The 20,598-nt window shown below is 36.2% G+C and overlaps 2 protein-coding genes across 2 annotated transcripts; both read right to left on the reverse strand.

Moving 5' to 3' along the window:
• Window positions 1-10,458: 10,458 nt before the first annotated feature.
• On the reverse strand, window positions 10,459-13,554 carry LOC130590823 (uncharacterized). Its single transcript, XM_057393386.1, has 5 exons — window positions 13,431-13,554; window positions 13,067-13,320; window positions 11,510-12,565; window positions 11,059-11,407; window positions 10,459-10,982 (listed from the first exon to the last, which is right to left on the reverse strand). The coding sequence occupies exons 1-5, from the start codon at window positions 13,552-13,554 to the stop codon at window positions 10,459-10,461; spliced, it is 2,307 nt and encodes a 768-aa protein (XP_057249369.1).
• A 3,341-nt stretch (window positions 13,555-16,895) lies between these two features.
• LOC104883638 (monothiol glutaredoxin-S9) lies at window positions 16,896-17,617 on the reverse strand. Its single transcript, XM_010668188.4, has one exon. The coding sequence runs from the start codon at window positions 17,441-17,443 to the stop codon at window positions 17,132-17,134; it is 312 nt and encodes a 103-aa protein (XP_010666490.1). The 5' UTR covers window positions 17,444-17,617; the 3' UTR covers window positions 16,896-17,131.
• Between the last annotated feature and the right edge of the window lie 2,981 nt (window positions 17,618-20,598).

Raw genomic sequence — 20,598 nt, forward strand, 5'->3', positions numbered from 1 at the left:
AGAGTTTTAATAAAATTCTACAAGTTAGAGTTGTATATGAACCATACATTTTAAAATCAAGGGCTTATGATGGTGGAAGGAGGGAAATAGGATGGTGGATTTTGATGAGAAAAAATAGAGGGGGTTTAGGAAAGATAAAATATGAGTCATTAATTTTTTATTCAATAGTTGATAGTGCTTCAACTCTACATTGTAAAGTCATCAATTTTTATTTTTATTTTTAGCTGTTTACAAAATAATTTTTTTTAATAAGATACAAAAATAGACTTCTACATAGATTTAAATACATATAACGAGGTTTGGATGAGCGAAAATTAGAGTTTGGTTTTGAATGAACCACCTATATTATTATCACTAGTAGAATAAATGCTATTTGCTGCGGTGGTATTGCTGCGGTTTTACCCATACGCAGCAATATATCACGGAAAAAAAAGGAAAATATAAAATAGACATATTGCTGCAGTTTCTACCGCAGCAATATATGTCAACGTGAAAATGTTCAAATTTAAGTTGACTTTTTGACCAACTCTATTGCTGCGGTTTTCAGTGAGAACCGCAGCAATATATTAAATTATTAATTTTTTATTAATATTTCAACCTATTGCTGCGGTTCCTACTAAAAACCGCAGCAATAGGCGTTTTTAAAATGAAACACACGACCCAATTAGGGTTTATTGCTCCTTCCTCCTAACAACTCCCAGCCGTTTTTTTTAAACTCTCTCTCCTCACTCTCCCTCTCATTTCCTCCTCATCGGTAAAAAAAAATGACACTCTCTCTTCTCACTTTCTCTCTCACTTTCTCTCTCCTCTCTCTCTCCCCTCTCTCTCCTCTCATCCTCATCGACGACATATCTCCGTCGCCCACCAAAATCCGAACGTTCGCGTTTTCTTTTCTGCGGTGGTCGTCTAGTTTAGATGTCGCACATCTACTGCGGTGGTCATCTCGCCGTCGTCGCACGTCTACTGCGGTGGTCTTCTCGCCGCGTCGCACGTCTACAAAAGTCTTCTCGCCTCGTCGTTGCACGTCTTCTCGTCGCGTCGTTGCACGTCTTCTCGTCGCGTCGTCGCACGTCTTCTCGCCGCGTCGTTGCACGTCTTCTCGCCGCTAACAATAGGGTTCTAAGTCGTGCAGTTTAGATGTCGCACATCTACTACTTCGTCTAACAAGTTTTATTGATTCACCGGTGGCGAGATGAATGGTGGTTGTTGTCGAACGTGAACATTTTTTTTTTTTTTTGAGGGGAAAAGCATGAGCTAGATTAATCATGGGACAAATCGTCCATAAGAATATAGGGAGCCACCTCCCTAGGAGCATGGTTCTCCCAGATTTGTTCAACCCCAAATGGAACTAGCTTAGCTAAATGATGAGCTACATAATTGCCATCTCTTTTCACATGAGACCATACTAAGGAAAGAAAATGAGAGCTAGAGGAGAAGATAGAAGATAACACATTATCCAAATCAGAAAGGAAGAAAGAGGACTTTTGCAGTCTCGATATGATGTTGAGACAATCGGATTCCACCATCACCTTCTCCAGCCCAAACCTGCTTCCAAGACGCACACCCATCTCAATAGCTTTTGCTTCAGCAATCTCTGGAGTCCAGTAGGCTCGAACCCGGCGAGAAGCAGCAAATCGGACCCCGCCCAAATGATCACGGGCTATTACCCCAAGGCCAACCCAGCCTTCCACTTCTAGCGATGCGTCAACGTTGATTTTCCAGCAGTCTGGCGGTGGAGGACTCCAGACCCGCGGACTGGTAACAACCGGATCCTGCCGCCTATAAATAGCTCCAGAATATCTCCCAAAATCTTCCACTAATCTCTCAGTTCGACTTAACAATACCCAGTTGGGAGTGAATTTATCATTGAAAACTTTATTATTCCTTTCACCCCAAATGCACCACAATAGAAAAGCACCCTTTACCTTCAGCTTGGAATCCAGATTTCGCCATTTCTCAACTAAGGCACACATCGTATCACACCCATTGTTATCCCGAAGACTTGCGCAGCCACTATCCGCCCAAAGTTCCTCAAATCGTGGACAGCTAAAGATGGCATGGTGAGCCGTTTCTTGTGCACCACATCCCCAAGGACACTCCGCAGAATCAATGAGATGACGTTGGACCAATAGTGCTCGGGTAGGTAAAATATTAGTGCAAAGTTTCCACAAAAAATGACGTACCTTAGGGCTCACTTCAAGCTTCCATAACTCGACCCAGGCCGTGTGGAAATTATCGAGATTGCACCCTTTACCCAGCATATATGCCGTCTTGACTGAATACCGCCCATCTTTTGTTAAACCCCAAGTCAACACATCGTTAGGAAGAGGCGTACATAGTGGAATAGCAAGAATGCACTTCCCATCTCGCTCATTAAAATTTTCTGCAATAATATCATGTCGCCACTCGTGAGAGTTCGGGTCAATAAGGTGGCTTACCAACGTCAGATCATTCCGTCTCGGGGATGTAATGTACTTCCCATTTTCGTCCGCAATCCAGGGAGCCTCCCAAATATTAATATTTAAACCATTTCCCACTCTCCAAATCAAACCTTCCTTCACTAAAGCTTTTGCACTCCATATGCTTCTCCAAGAGTAGCTATTTGAGTAGCCAAGTGATGCATCAATAAATTCACATGATGGGTAGTACTTTGCCTTCATTACCCGCCCAAGTAGTGAGTGAGGAGCCTGGATAAGTCTCCAAGCCTGACGACCAAGCAGTGCATCATTAAACACCGTCAAATCTTTAAATCCCATACCTCCCAAGCACTTCAAAGTACACATTGCCTCCCAATTTTTCCAATGAATCTTTCTCTTTGCATCTGAGCTTCCCCACCAAAATCGAGCCATAGCAGCTTTAATCTTCTGGATGATCATAGCAGGGATTTTATACACTCCCATAAGATAGGTAGGAATCGCTTGGATAACAGCTTTCAATAAAATCTCTTTCCCTGCTCTCGAAAGTAACTTTTCTTTCCACCCTTGGAGTTTCTTCCAAATTCTATCTAGGAGAGAGTCAAACATCATTTTCTTTGATCTTCCTGTGATAGAAGGGATACCAAGGTACTTCTCATGTTTTTCAACCTGCCGCATCTTCAGAATTCCCAACAGGTCACCTTTTTGCTCAATGCTAACCCCTTTACTAAAAGAGACCTCCGATTTTTCATAATTAATTTTCTGCCCGGATGCCAATTCATATCTGTTGAGAATATCTGTCGAACGTGAACATGAACTGAGATCTTTGCTTCTGTTTTTTTTTTCGTTTCTGTTTTTTTTACCTTTTTTTTCGTTTTTTTAGATTTGTATAATTTTTGTTTTGGGATGTTTTTTATGTTCAGTTTTTTATTTATTTAGTATTATTTGTTTTTATTAGTCATTTACTTGTAATTGTTTTTTTAATTTTGCGTTTCTATTTTATATTTTATTTTTTTGTAATATTGATGTAATTAGATTTTTCATCTTTATATATTAATGAACATTTTATCTTCAGTTTGTCTGTGTAATTAATGGATAGTGAATATGTTAGTTGTTTGGTTTTAATATTTCACATTTAATTGGCAAATACAAAAAAATAATTTTTTTTCTGTACCTGGTCATATTGCTGCGGTTTTGGCTAAAAACCGCATCAATATACTGAATTTTTCCTGATAAAAAATTATAATATTGCTGCAGTTTAAAAACCGCAGCAATATTTGTAGATATTGTTGCGGTTTAAAACCGCAGCAATATAATTAATACCTATTGTTGCCCTCTTAATTGCTGCGCGCCCAAAACCGCAGCAATAGGGCACTTTTTGACCGCAACAAATAGCATTTATTCTACTAGTGTATATTATGTAAATTACGTATAACTTTTCTACGTAATTGGAAATATTATAATTTTTGTACTATTGGATAATGTGCTGGAAATATGCTCCGAATTAAGATTTATTTACAATATAGCTCTACAACTTATGAAATAGAGAGCACCATTAGGATTGTCATGTCATGAATTTTTATTCTAAATATTGCTTTAACAAATAGAGTTTTACATATAGTTAAATACATAAAAGAAGTTTTTGATAGGGAAAAATTAGAGTTTCATTTTGAATAAACAAGCTAAATTTATTATATTATCTAAATTGAATATAACTTTTGCTACCTAGTTTAAAACTATGATAATTTTTTACCATAAAAGACTGCTTGAAATATGTTTCAGAATAAGATCTATATACAATATAGTTTTACAACTCATGAAAATATATTTAATCTCTATTATATATAAGGGAAGAGGATGGGGGGCACCAAAAATGGTAATTCCTTTTATACCCTTAAGTAATAAAATACACATTCACCATCTTTTATCATTATATCCTCAATTAACGGCATATTTACATCATTATTTTATTGGCTTTCAAAAAACAGAAAAAAAATATACAATGAACTTTCTGAATAATGGTAAGACATTATTTAGTCTTACTTTCTTTTAGATAAATACTCCCTCCGTTTGCTAAAGATCTCCCCTCTTTCCATTTAAGTGCGTTTCCAAAAGATCTTCCCTCTTTTACTTTATTCCTTATTTGGAATTTTTTTTCCCTTTTATTTTCTCATGTCCCTATCATACGGTCCACCATTACATTATTAATTCAATTTTACTCCATTTCTATCTCCTAGTTTAACCCTTTTTTATTTGTTTATTTATCTTAACTCCTTTTTCTCTCCTACTTTACCCACCCCACACCCCATACAAATTGATTCTCATTGGTATATGTAGTAACAGTAATAAGGAAGATCTTTAGGAAACGGAGGGAGTATAATAATAGCTATAAGTATCGTAGTGTACTATATGTGATTATAGCATTTTATCATAGGTTGAATTTACAGGAGTAAACATAGTACCTTTCAAAACATCAGGTTTACTCAAGTGAACCAAGATAATTTAGTATTGCAAGAAAAAAAATTCAGGTTACTTTGTTGTTACAACAAGAACTAAGGAGGCGTTTGGTTCGTTAAAACGGGAAAGAGTATGAGAAAGGGTTACAAGGAGAATAGAAAGGGTTTTTCTTTGATTAAAAATGTTGTTTGGTTAGGACATCAAAGAGAATGGAAAACTATTATTATTGTTTAGTAATAACAATAATAATAAATAATAATATAATAATTATCATAGTAGTTAATAATAAATAATAATAATAATAAATAATAAAAGTAATAATAAAAAATAATTATAATAATATATAATAATTATAATAAATAATAATAATGTAATAATAATATTATAATAATATAATAGTAATAATAATAAAAATAAATAAATGAATGAAAAAAAATAAATGAATAATTAAAAAATAAATGAAATAATAAAAATAATAAATAATAATAATAATAAATAATAATAACAATAATAATAACTAATAATAAATAATAATAAAATAATAAATAAAAATAATAAATAATAATAAATACTAATAGTAATAAAAATATAATAATAATAATAAATAATTATAATAATAAAAATAATAATATATATACAATAATTATAAATATAGTAATATACAATATCAATAATATTATTAATAATAATATATAAATAATAATAACAAATAATGATAATAAATAATAATAATAATAATAATAATAATAATAATAATAATAATAATAATAATAATAATAATAATAATAATAGTTGTATGGTAGAGGGATATGGGGTAATTCCAAACCTTGGGGAGTGGTGGAGAATCAATCTAAGGAAAAAGAGGGTAATCCTAATAAGGAGAAATGGTAAAGGGTTTGAAAAAAGGCACTAACCAAACACTCACAAAGGGAAACAATGAACTCAATTCCCTTTCCCTTTCTTGAAACCCTCCAACCAAACGCCCCCTAAAATGTATAGTGATAAAGTTTCATATATATTTGAATTTTGGATGATGAAAAAACTAGAATTTGAGATGATGCATGTGGTGAACTGAGCATCCCTTAACAAAGAATAAAAAACAATATGGAGCAGAGATTTCGACCAATTACACTGAAGGCAACTCGGTCATAATTCTCCACAATACAATTTACATCCATACTATTCAATAGTTTAGCAAAGTTTTGTTAGGCTTTACTTTTAATTAAAACCTAATGATTATAAGGTTTTTTTTGAACTGTTTAATACTTCTGTTATTCATGACTTGAAATCTTGTGAATGGCATAAGGCTAACTTTGAATACAGATATATCTCAATCTATAATTTTTTTTGATGTGATTCAGATTCGAGGTGATAGCTTGTTCCAAGAGCTTTTCAACGATAGGTCATATTCCCAATTACGATGAGAAACGAGAAAGTTATGACTGTTTTACGAAGAACTGATGAAACTGTTTCGTCTCGCGCCCGATCGGGCGGATTTCTCTCGATCCAGTTGGCGGAGCGCCGATTTTTGCAGTACATGCGTTTTATCGGTATTTTTTCATTTTTGAGTTATCATTTAGGTATCAGGGTTCCTTATCATTATAAAAGGACTTCTTGGTGTTCATTATTATTAACACAACTTATGAATCACTTTTAGTCTCTAAAATTTAGGACTCCTTGTATTATTCTCTCTGATTTTCTCCATCATAGTGAAGAATCTCTAATCCCCCACGCGTGGACATAGGTCAAATTTGACTGAACCACGTAAATCCTTGTGTTCTTTGTTTGTTCATCTTTATAGTTTTCTCACCTTTATTATTTCATTGATTTTCTATTCCGCATTAATCAAACTACAACACCCTGTTTCCTAACAAATCGGTATCAAAAGCTTGGTTGTTTAAGATCTTAGGAGTTTATAGAACAAGTTTGATTTTTTGATTATGTGAATGGAATTCGATATTGAGAAATTTGATAGGCATGTAAATTTTGGCCTATGGCAACTAAAGTTGAAAGCCATCTTGGTTAAAAGTGGCTATTAGATGACTCTGGTAGGTGCATCCAAAAAGCCTTCGGGTATGACGGGTGATCAATGGGAGGATATGGATTTGAAGGCACTCTCGACGATTCATTTAAGTCTGTCTAATGAAGTTTTGAGAGAAGTTGCCAATGAGACGACTGCTGCGGGTTTGTGGTTGAAGTTGGAGTCACTTTATATGACAAAGTATGTGACCAACTGTCTACTACTAAAATCTAGACTTCATGATCTCAGTCTAGAAGAAGGTAAATAGCTTGAGTCTCATTTAGATGAATTCTTCTCTATAATTATGGATTTGCAAAACATCGATGTTGAAGTCAATGATGAGGATATGGTTATTAGGTTGTTACGTTATTTACCACCTTCGTATGAGCACTTTCGAGAATCTTATTATATGGTAAAGATGATTTGAGTTTGCAGGATGTTAAGGAGGCCTTAACTCAGAGAGATTTAATTGACAATAAATTGGTTAATAAATATAATAATTCTGCTCACAAAATGCTTTGGTTGCTCATGGTGGAAAGAATTTTGGCAAAATCTGTAACTATTGTCATGTGAAGGGTCATATTAAATCTGAGTGTTGGAAATCAAAGAAGAAAAATGGAGAAAGGTTTAATGAGGATCAATCTGCAAGTATTGCTGACGCTGTTCTTGACGATGATCTTGCACTTTAGGGTTACAAGATTTGGGGTTGCAGTTTCTACGATCTCTTTATGTTTGGTGTCCCCTTGAGATCTCTTGGTAAAATGAGAAATCGTGTGGATTTTCTTTTTTTGGAATCTATGATAGATTGTTTTTGAGTTTGTAATAAAGTAGCAATCTTGGTTATGCATTAGATTTTGTTCTAGTTATGCTATTTCTTATCTCAAATTTGGTACTTTCGTGTTTATTAAGTACAATTGCAATTTAGAAATTATTGTTGTCATTAGCTTCTAGAATTGCCTTTGAGTTTGTTGTTGAGATGAAGAAGTGTTTGAAGAGAGTTTGTTCAATTTGAGGAAGCATGCTTGGCATTGGTGAATTTATACTCTTGATCTAGGCCATGTGATGGTTTTGTATACAGATTTTGTGTTCAAAGACGCATCGGTACACAATCATAGAAGATGTCTATTTTCTGGATTGCTTAAAGTGAGTAGGCTTATGGAATTATTTTTAAGGTGGAGGTTCTATGTTTATGGTGAGTATCACTTCTTGGTTTTCAGTTCAAGGTGAAGTTATCTTGTTTGATCGATTTCAAGTCAAGGTGGAGATTGTTATTTATGACTTGAAATATTGTGAATGGCATAAGGCTAACTTTGAATCCACTTATCTCTCAATCTACACATGTTTTTGATGTGATTCAAATTGGAGGTGATATCTTGTTCCAAGAGCTTTTCAAGGATAGGTCATATGCCTAATTTCGCCAAGAAACGAGAAAGTTATGACTGTTTTATGCAGAACTGACGAAACTGTTTCCTCTCGCGTCCGATCGGGCGGAGCGCCGATTTTTGCGATACATGCATTTTTCGATATTTTTTCGTTTTTGAGTTATCTTATAGGGTTTGTACGGGGTGCCTTATGATTATAAATTGGCTTTCTGGTGTTCGTTATTATTAACAACTTATGAAACACTTTTAGTCTCTAGAATTTAGGGCTCCTTGTATTATTCTCTCTGATTTTCTCCATCATAGTGAAGTATCTCTAATCCTCCACCTGTGGACGTAGGTCAAATTTGACTGAACCACGTAAATCCTTGTATTCTTTGTTTGTTCATCTTTATAGTTTTCTCACCTATATTATTTCATTGATTATCTGTTCCGCATTAATCAAACTACAACACCCTGTTTCCTAACAACTTCGGTTTATGAGATGAGTTTGGATTTCATGCTTTCTAGCTAAAGCCGAGCATAAATTATTAAGCTAGCTATATGCGCTTTGATCTCGAGCATGTGTCCAGTTTTGTTTCGCCTCATTAACAACCTTATATATATATTAATAATAAAATTATCATGATAAATTTTCATGGGAGAGTACATCATAAAGTTGGGTGAAACGTAAATTCGATTCCGAGAGTAATATACGTGAACTTAGCACAGTTGAGAATTCTTAAGAAATTAAGTTATACTCCATCCTTTTTCTTTCTAATAGCTACAATTTACTTATTCACGATTATCAATGTAAATGTCTTAACATTAATATCTCTAAATTTGCATTTGTAATAATTATAAAAAGTTGATATTCTAAAAGTTTGTAATAATTATAAAAAGTTGATATTCTAAAAGTACTTATCGATGAATCATACAAGATCCCCCATAACTATATTTTTCCTAACCCATTAATCACAAATGATAATCAAACACAAACTTGTGAATAGTGTGATAACTCAAAATGTAACCATTGAAAAGAAATGGAAGAAGTATATCATAAATTCAAGTACTAATAAAAAATACGGTTTTTTCACCAGGTACCCCTGTACTTTAACAAAATTCATGGGGTACCCCTAACTTTAAACTAATGCACTAGGTACCCCTGATGTTTGCAAACAATGACCAGAATGCCATTAATGATGAACGGCGTTACATGACCGTTGACCTCAATCTTTAATTCACGAAATACCCCTGAGGTTTTACTAATATGTTCAAATTTTGATAACGGCTAGTTTTTTAAAACTGAATTACTTTTTCTGACCGTTGCAATACCTGGGATTGCTATAAAAGCAGTCCTACTCTTGGTATTTTCCTCCCTCCTCATCCAAAGTATAGTTTTTCAATCCAACTCCAATAATACTCATGAGCTCACAATCTCACACTTCTAGTTACTTAGAATCCTCATACATTAGAGTTCCTAATAGAACTTGCAAATGCAGGAAAAAATTTGCAATCCGGAGCTCGGATTCCTCAATGAATCCAGAAAGATTGTACTACAAGTGCGATGATTGCAACACTTTTAGGTGGTGTGTTGGTATTATTGACCATAAATCCATTGTGAGACAAGTAGAGGAAGACGAGGCAAGTAATGTAAACCTAAAGGAGGAAGTGAAGCTACTCAAGAAGAGAATCAAACAACAACAAAAAAGGATGCGAGGAGCAATAAAAATAGGCGTATTTATGTTTGTGTTACTTATTTTTGTAATGAACAAATGAAGGAAGAATGGTAATGTAGCACCAAATTTGTAACAAATAACATTCAATATGCAATAATATTAGTAGCTTTACAAAAACGATCCCAATATTTCATCCACAAAATATTTAAGCTTTTAAGTAACTTTACAAAAAAAGATGAGTATATTGTTTGCACTTTACCATATTTCATCCACAAAATATTGTTTATGCTAATTTGTACCCAAAAAAATAGTTAGCAAATTAAAGATTAGTCCCCTAATTACTCAAACTGCATCCTTGCCTTTCTTCTGTTTTTTGGTTCCACCCTTGGAAGTTGATGGACCAGCAGCAGCCTTTCTTTTCCTTCCATGCTGAGTACTCCCATCAGATTGTTGTGGTTGGGATGTTGATGCACCAGATTCCTTCCTTTGCTTCTGTGTAGCCCCTCCCTTGCATGTCCTTGAATTGTGGCCTATTTCTTTGCACTTGCCACACTAATAGTGCTGCTCCTCTTCCCTTTTTTCTTGTCATTTGGACCTCTCTTCCTCTGTTTAGCAGGCCTTCCAGCACATCTTTTGAATGGGGGAGGGTCAATTATAGGGAGTTCAAACTCAGGCCATTGAGAGGAGTCAGGCATGGGGTGTATGTGGCTTGCATAGGTCTCTTTATATGCAGCCCCCTTGTAGTAGTCAGAGACATAGTCATGTGGGTTAAGCCTCTGGTCAAAAATAACCTTCAAACCATGTTTGCAGGGTATACCAGTGCCCTGCCATTTTCCACAGCCCCATGTCCTAGTTTCTAGCCTAATAAGGAAGTGCACATGATCATCCAACACCTCAAACTCCCCTTCACCAGCTTCCACAACATGGCAGAACCTGCTTTCATCAGCCCTGACCTCCAACAACTTAGTGGCATAGTCAGTGAGGTCAGTGGGTTCCATGTCAACAGCTCTGTCAAATCTAGCCCCCACCTTTTTCATACACCAACCCCTAATTTCTGCAAATGTAGAACAACAGTATAAGCACCTAATAAGAGGCATATGTAGAACAAGAAAACAAAACAATTTCATTACCTTCCAACAAAGTGAGGACAGGGAGATCTCTGAAAGGTTTTGTGCACGCATTGAAAGACTCAACAAAATTTGTTGTGTTGTGATCACAACACACAACAGGGTCAAATACATGCCTAGACCACTGCTCCTCTGCCTTGTCCAGATATTCTGTAGCTTTAGGATCAACCTTTGTTATCTTCTCCATGGCTTTGTTGTATACATAAAGGTTGTAGGCATTAGCAGCAATCCAAAAAGATTTATGGAAAGCAGGGCCAGTGAATCCAGCATTCTTGCAATTGGAATATAGGTGTTGACAGCAAATCCTCCTAGTAGCTTTAGGGAACACCTCCAACAGTGCTCCCTCAACACCCTACATGGAATAGAAAATAAATGAAATCAGTTAGTTTGGAACAAAAAAGGATGTAAGGAAAGATAAGTTAGATATTTAATTATGGAAGGAAAGAAATGTTACCTTCATCCTGTCACTTATGAATGTCCAGTCATCCTTGTTAACACCTTGTGACTGGAAAACCAATTTCAAGTTTCTGAAAAAATAGCTCCAACTATCTTTACTCTCTGTGTCCACTATCCCATAAGCTATTGGAAATATTTCATTATTTCCATCAATAGCCATAGCAGTCAACAAGATTCCTTTATAGAACCCACTTAAATGTGTCCCATCAAACCCAATAAGAGGTCTGCACCCTCTTAGAAACCCCTTGAACTGAGCTGCAAATGAGAAGAAACAAGCCTTGAACTTTGGTGTGCTGTTTGAAGAGTTGGCTGTCCAAGTCACCAAAGCATAGCTACCAGTGTTAGTCCTCTTTATCATCTCTGCATATGCTGGTAGCAGCCCATAGGATTCAGAGAAGCCCCCATACATCTGCTCCTTTGTCATGCACTTCACCTTATATAACAACCTTTCCTTCACCTTTATCCTAAACCTTTCCAAACACATCTTCTGTAATGAGTGCACAGGTACATCAGGGTTTGCACTAATTACATCACCCAAATGCCTTGTTAACCAAACACTGGTAACCATTGGGTTCTCCTCCATTCTGCCACACAACTTATGCTCACCTGTTACAGACTTTATGGCCCAACTAATGCCATCCATCAGTTTGGATGCATGAATTCTCCACTCACAGTCCTTTATTATACACCTAGCAGTGAACCTAAGGTTGTCAGCCTTCTCAACCCTCACTGCAAACCCCTCTTGAATACAGTAGTCCTTGAACACTCCAAGGAAGTGATCTTTGTTTGAAAAGATCATCCATTGATCAAGCTTCACCTGCCCAAAAAGCATCTCTCCCACAACTGTACCATTTGTGTACAACTTGTCTAAAACTGACCCCCCATCCAAGTAATCCTCAAATTCTTTCTCTAGCAATACATCCACTTCTTCATCCTCAACTTCACCCTCTAATTCTAAATCATAACCCTCATCATCTGAACTCCCTTCTTCCCAAACATAATCATCATCAGCCTCATCATCCTCAGATTCTTCTTCCAGTTCATCTTCAATTCCCTATGCTCAGGTTGATGCTCAGGTTGTTGGGGAGGCATTCTAGGCTTCCTAACCCCTCTCTCTGATCTCCTAGTCTTTGGTACATATGTACCAACCCTCATATTTAGCAGCTTTAAACCCCTTCTTTGCTCCCTTTTTCTTTGCAGCACCTACTTTTTTTGAAGCAGCAGGTTTGGAAGATTAGGATCTGAGTGTGTTTGTGTTTCAGTTGGTTGGGATGGAGGAGGGGAAGCTTGGGGAGGTGATTGTGTTTGTGGTTGTGTTTCAGGTGGTGGGGATGGAGGAGGGGAAGCTTGGGGAGGGGATGGGGGAGGAGAGGTTTGTGGAGGAGATGGGGGTGGTTGGAAAGGGTGGACAGGGGATTGTGTGTGGTGGAGGGGGGGCAGGGGAGTCTGTTTGTGGTGGAGGGGGGGCAGGGGAGTGTGCTTGTGACTCTGCTTCAGGTTGTGACTCTCCCATCACTACTTATTCTTGTGAAAAAATCCTTAAATACTCCATCACACTCATATCATCAGGATTATAAACTGGAATTTCAATTGCCACAGGGGGCATTTGCTCCTCCAACTCCCTCAATTCATCTTGTTCTTCCTGTCTTTTTCTTTCTTCCTCCCTCTCTCTTTCCTTTTCTTCAGCAATCTTTCTAAGTTTCTCGGCCTCAGCTTTTCTCTTTTCTTCCCTCAAGTCCTTCACTAATTTCATCACAATCCTAGGAGGTTGTTGTGTATCCTCTATGAATACCTCAACAGTATCCAATCCTACAAACCCACCCCACATATTTGAAAGATGTGGATCATATACAACTCCACTAGTTTTTTGGTCCTTGGATGCTTGTAATGGACTCCAAAATTTTCAGGCAACCACACACCTTGCTTCACAGACTCATCATGTATCTCATTGAACAAATCAATAATACTAGTTAAGTCTACATCTTCCACCCTAACATCAAACTGCTTAGCCTTATAATCACACAACAACCATATCCCTTCCATCTAAAATGAAATCAAACAAACAAAATAGAAGAGAATTTGAGAAGGCAGAGAACCCTAAACCAAAAACTACATAATTTCAGCATACATGAAGAAATAAACACACCTATTCAACATTATACGGAATTCATGCAAAAAAATTGCTAAAACAGCAAAAATACCAAAAACTGAAAGAACTTGTGATATTAAATAACCCTAAACAGGAAACTATGAAATATAGCATGGATGAACATAAATAACACACCCAGTCAGATTTAACAACTAAATAATGCAAAATTTTCAAAAAAAAGCGTTACAAAATCTTACCTTTGTGGAATTTTGAAAAGATTACCCTTAAAATTTGCGAACTCACTTCCTTAGCTTACCCAAGGACGATTCCCTTTTTCGCGTCAACTTCCAAGTGCAAAGATTTTGATTTGTTCGCAGAATAATTCAACCCAGATTTTTTTGGAAATTTTTTGCTAACCGACTTGAAGGAAGAAGAATAGAGGAAGAGGGAAGATGAATGGGAGTTGGAGGGTTTTTTTTCGAAGGATTGGGTTTACTAGCGCCTTAATGAGAGCATTAATGTAATAACCCACTAACAGCAACTTAACGCCGTCAATGAGTAAGGGTATTTATTGCAGTTTATTAAATTGTCAGGGGTACCTAGTGCATTAGTTTAAAGTTAGGGGTACCCATGAATTTTGTTAAACTACAGGGGTACCTGGTGAAAAAACCGTAAAAAATATCATAATAACATGTATATGTGAATTGGAGTACTATCAGGAATTTGGGTAATATGTGAATTCGATTAGGTTACATTTAAAAATCAGTTAAAAATAGTTTCAGTTTAAATCGATTTCATTTCAGTTCAGTTTCATTTTCAGTTTGAATTAGTTTAGTTAATTCAGTTAAATATTTAGCTCAGTTAATTCAGTTTACTGTTCAGTTCAATTCAGTTGATCAATTAACTTTTCAATTTTTCACAGTTATTTTCAATTGCAGTTTGTTTCAGTTTAGTTGCAGTTCAGTTTTGGTTTTTCATTTAGAGTTTATTTCGATTTCATTCAACATTTTTCAGTTGATTTTAGTTACAGTTACTCCCAGATCAATTTAATTCAGTTCAATCGGCAGTTTATTAACCAACCTCATAGCTCTAATATCAGGTTAAACTTTAAGATGTGTTTACACAGGGCCGGCTATGGGCCTGTGCAAGCAGACCCATAGCACAGGGCCCCGGATTTTGGAGGGCCTCATATTCCAGAGACTTATTTACTCTTCCTCATGTACAGTTATTTCTCTCTCCTCAATACCTCAACAATTACCCAACATGTATAATTATTTCTCTCTCCTCAATCAATGCCTTAATCAATGCCTCAACAATTACCCAAATTCTACGTGAATAATTATGGTCTTCAGATTATCTCTCCTCTTCATACTCTTGCATTTTTAAAAACTTCCCATATTCCATTAATTTTGCTGTAACCAAGTTTTCATCAAAAATCACATAAAATAATTTTCGGATTATTTTTCTAATACAAAAAGAACCCAAACTAATTTCAAATTTGGGGAAAGCATCATTAATTTTGGGGATTTTTTTTCGAATTAACATTGTATTAAAACTCCCCACGTATGTAATCTGGGAATTGGGGACAGAAGAATCGTTGGGTCTGGTGACTCTGGTCTGCTAAGCCACTGGTGGCTGGTGGCCTCTCTATCTGGAGAAAAACATAAGTCTATGGAAGAATTTATCAAACCACTCTTTCACTCATCAGGTAAGAATGGAAGATTACCTATTCAGATTCGTAGGAGTAAGATGTAAAGGTTTCTTTGTTTTAATTCTTTAATGTAAATTAATGGTAGATATTGTGTTTTTTTAACTTAATAATAGATATTATGTTTATAATTCTTTAATGTAAATTAATAATTGTGATCTTGAATGGATGAATCTTCATAATATATATTTTTGTAAGCCTGGCATTTTTAATGTTGTAGAAAGAAGACTTTTCTATTTTATTTTATTATTTTTTATCATATCTAGTATTCTGCTAACTACATGAGTGGAAGTATGGCTGATTTACACTTTGGAGATTCACTTGTCAAGTTGTTTACTCCTTTTTGCACTTTTAATTACATATGTAATATGATTTGTAATTTTGTATTGAAGTAATTTCTTATGAAAATCGCACATTTTTTATATTATAGGGGCCCAATTTTAGAGATTAGAACAGGGCCTCTGACAAGTTTAAGACGGCCCTGTGTTTACATACTCATATGCGTGAACTCCACGACTCGATACGTATCATATACGGCAAATTTATATAGCGAACACATAAAGATCTACATGTTACAGCAACATAATGCTTGAAACAAAATTAGACCTTAGGTTATTTTTGAGTATTTATCGGTGATGAAGCTAGAATATAAAGTCATTGGTCCAGAGTTGCAGCATTAGAAAAGTTCCTGATTAATGGTTTCCAAAAATTTATACGTCGACGAAAATATTCTCTATAAAGGGAAAATTTTGGAATATATTGCTACAAAGGTTCTAAGATAAAAAGATGCAAGTAGCACCACAAAGTTGGAAAAAGAAGAGCATTTCCTTTGTTGGCTTTATTTTTGTGCTTCATTATGGTAAGAGCACATATCGAAAGTTCATACACAAGATCTTTCTTTGTTTCAGAAATCTTTTTATGTCACTTTACCACGTTGGTCCAATGGAAGATTTAAGCTTCTTTATTTATTTTATTGAACAGCTTTTCCATGCTGTTAACATCTCAAGTGATTGAGCAGAGATTCTAGAGATGACCAGAGCTTTTGGAATATCTTAGACCATGTGATACTAATTAATGCTGCAAAATGTAAGCATCCATAGAAAATTATGACTAGAATACAGAGTGGTTTCGTATTGATCATGTTTTTCTTCATATATTAACATGCACATATATAATATGGCTTATTATATACTATATAGACTATGTTTCACATTCCGTTTGTAGCTCGGATTTAGCGACTTTTTCTATTTTATGAACGTTCTTTTAAGTTGGATATATACTTGTAGGAATTCTTTTTGTTAAGTGATTTCTGTTTAGAAGCACATAAACTTCGGGGACATAGGTCTTCTCATTTTCGAAACGTTTTCATTCCTGAGACGCCAATCCATTTTTAGTCCCTGTGAAGTTCAAAAATGGTAGTGACCTGAGATCTTCTCGTTTCGGCATGTTTTTGTTCTCGAATTTTCAACCTTTTTTTGTTGCTAAAATAGCACTCCGAAAATGAACAAATTGTAAATATAGGCCTCGTTTACATATGCAGCATGTTCAAAGCCTTGTAAGTGAAATCCAATTAATAATTAATGAAAATACACAAGAAAGCTGATTTTCATTACAACAAACTATTACATGCTTTAGCTGCTTTTAAAGCTTCTGAAGTACTTACTAGCTAAATTAAACATTGATGGAAGATACTTGTGCAACTAAAGAAAAATAGCATAGACCATCTAGCTTAGACAACTATCATGTTGATCTAATTAATCTTTATTCATCTAAACATTTGCAGCTAGTAGCAATAGATCAAATTGACATGATATGATGATTAATTAGTTGAAACCATGGTCAGTCTTGACCATTGGAACGAGAGCGCCCCTTAGATGGAGCGACATGATTTCGTTGGTAGAACCCATAAGCTTCCCCCCAATGAACACGGCTGGCAGTGGCACATGCGTGTTGCATCCTATCTTCATGATCGCCTTTTCGATTTCCTTACCTTCGGAGTCCTTATCAATCTCATAGATGAAAGGAGTAACCCCGAGTTCTTGGAACAAAATGTTAACCGAGTAACATAGGCAACATGAGCTCTTGCTGAAGATCACCACGCCATTTTCAGAGACCACCCTTATCACCTTGTCCATCTTCTTGTTTTATTAAATGTTATAGGTTGTCCTGTGGCACAACTTTTACCTGTTATGCCAACAGGTTTAGAGAAATGATTTTGTTGAACAGAGTTTTGGCCCCTGAAAATTTGTAGGAAACGAAGAAAATTGGATATATTTTTGAACTAGGTTTGGTTCGTGGTACTTTGCATTGCCCTGATGGACTATTTATAAGGGTAGCTTGAGTATAGGGCTTCTCTTCTGTCCAAGAACATTGAAAAGATATTGTGCTTTTTATGTTAGATGCTGAAAGCTAGCTTTTAAAGTTACTTTCTGAGAGATTGGAACTATTGTGTACTTCTCCTTAGATGATCTACTTGGTTTACTTGGCTGACAAATTTAGAAAAATTGTCCTGTCATTTTAAATCAATATACAGCTGAAAAGTTTGAAAAACTAAGACTGTGGCCGGTTTCTTTACTACACAAAAAAAATTCCTTTATAATTTGCCTTTTAGATGACAGTTTATGTCCACAACTAGCAACTGACGGTTATAACTCACAATATAATACTCACAGGACTAGTGCCACTAAAAATTAAAGACAAACTTGATCATTATTATGACTGAGGGTGTATTATAGATGGTGGACTTGTGTCTACCATTAGAATAGTAGACAAGGGCCAAAATGCAGCCCGAAAAACATAAAACGCGTGAAATTAATGTATATCAACTGTTCTCCAATGAGCATCGATCTCGAGGATTGTCCTTTGTTGGCCTTTATCTTTATGTTTCTTAGTTTGTTTATTGCAAATATTTCTTTGTCTATTCATTAGGTTGAGTGATTGTTCTTATGTTTATCTTTTTTTTTTTCTTGTTCATTGAGTTTTGTATGTTGTTCTTAATCTTCATGTTGCTTAGTTTGTTCATTGAGGATGTTCTTTTTTACATTGCATTATAATGCAAAACGACGCCGTATGACATCGTACGCACCATTTAGATGGTAGAGTCGTGTCTACCATCTAATTTGCAGGTGCATTATGATCTTCTCGTAAATTTATGTAAACTGAACTAATTAGATCATGAGACAAAACCTTTATTAGCTCTTCAGAATTATATTTTTTAAGTAGTGCAGTTGTATTCCACAAGATTCTTTGTAATCTAGCTTCCCTGAATTTCTTGGAATTTATCAGGATTGGCTTTCGATGGGCCATGATTCGATGTTGTTCTCACCAACTTGACCAGATTCTTCTTTAGTAGATGGGCCTGCAAGATTCTTCACATTTTTACTAGAGCCATTCTTTACAGTTTACACACTTATTGCCGATTTTCCTAAATTAATATGTATGCTAGGCTTACAAATTGGGGAACGTACGTTCCTAAGCATGCAGCAGCAAGCTTCATCCTATGTTCATGTACAATAAAATCAGGCTTTCCAATTATTATTATTCTTCCGCTTACTTGTTTTTCTTTTTTTTTTCTTTTGCTAAGAGAGGTATATATATTCACAGCAAAAACAGTATACAACCTAACTCGTTAGAGAGAAGATTAGCACACGTGTTAAATTAGGATTGATTTCACTCATCTTTTTCATTCATCGATAGAATATATTTATACAATTTAAGTAGGGAGTCCTACTTCATCATAGATTATGACTAACAATCCTATACAACTTAAATAGGAAGTCCTACTTCATCATAGATTATGACTAACAATCCTAATCCTAATACATATTCACTGCAGGGAGAGAACCACCGACGAGCTGATATCTATCAAGCAGGGAGAAAAGGAAAGCTTAAGGGACTATGTAGGTCATTTTAACAGAAGTTATCATCACTCCCAGCCTGCAGCAAGAGGTCGCAGTCCTAGCATTGATGACCGGTTTAAAGTAAGGAACCACCTTAGAAGCTATCTGGGTCGCAAGAAGTTGACCAACCTAACTAAGGTCTTGGGTAAGGCCGATGAATTTATCCGAGGAGTGGAATTTGACAAGGCAGCAACTGCGAATCGATCCGAATGAGCTAGAAAAGAGAAATATAAGGACATGGATAAATACTGGAAAGAGAAAAAGTTAGATGGATTCGGGAGAAAGGAGGAGAACAACACAGCGAAGAAATGATAGAATGTACGATCCGACCGTTACCACAACTACACCCTTTGACGATGTCCAGAGCCGGGATCTATGAGTTACATCAGAAGGATGACAAATGGCAGCGGCCCAAAAATATGTACTATAAAGGCTGGGATAAGTCAAAATGGCGTGATTTCCACAGGGATTACGGTCACATCATACACGATTGCAAATATTTGAGAGAGGGAATCAAAGATATGGTACAAAGAGGCTATTTTAAGCAGTACCAGGCAAGGACAGACTTGGATGGATCACCCCGAGAAGAAGACGGCAAGAGGAAGCCGGTGAAAGAACCAATCACTAAGATACATCTTAGGGGGGCCAGCGCATGGGAGAAGTATACACGGTGCCAAAGCCAGCTTGAAGAAGGTAAGACACCAGGTGAACTACAACAACACTAGACAATGGCCCGCATCGCCAACCATATCGTCGGTAGCCTTCACATCAAAGGATGCCAAGGGGATCATTTACCCTCATGTAGACCCCTTGGTAGTATCTCTGCAGATTTCAACAGCGATGGTTCACCGCATCCTGGAACATGGTGGTAGATCTTCCAACATTCAGTTTATGGCTACGTTCGAAAAAATGGGCCTAGGGGTATCTCTCTAATCTAGTAATCGGCTTTACCGAGGAAGTTGTGGTTCCCGATGGTACAATTAAGCTACCAGTTAAGCTCGAAGAAGGTTCCATCCCAGAGACCTAATGGTAGAATTCTTAGTGGTTAATGTCTTGTCGACCTACAACGCCATCATAGGACGACCATTAATACACGACACCCAAGTAGTGGTATCCACCTACCACCTAACAATGATTTACACGTCGAAAACAGGAAAGCTAGAGAAAGTAAAAGGGAATCAAGAGTCGGCTCGGGCATGTTACCTAACGGCTCTCAGGAATTCAAACCACAAGCGAGCGGCAGATACACCACCATCATAAAGAAAACGGCGACGAGCCGCAAATAAGGCTAACAGAGATATATCCATGCAGAACTTCGAGGGAAGGCCGACAGGCTTGCCGAGACCTTACCCGGAGGTGAAATTGAGGAAGTCATCTTTGAGCAGGAAGAC

The sequence above is a fragment of the Beta vulgaris genome, chromosome 3 (assembly GCF_026745355.1).
Source record: "Beta vulgaris subsp. vulgaris cultivar EL10 chromosome 3, EL10.2, whole genome shotgun sequence".
Lineage (NCBI taxonomy): Eukaryota > Viridiplantae > Streptophyta > Magnoliopsida > Caryophyllales > Amaranthaceae > Beta > Beta vulgaris.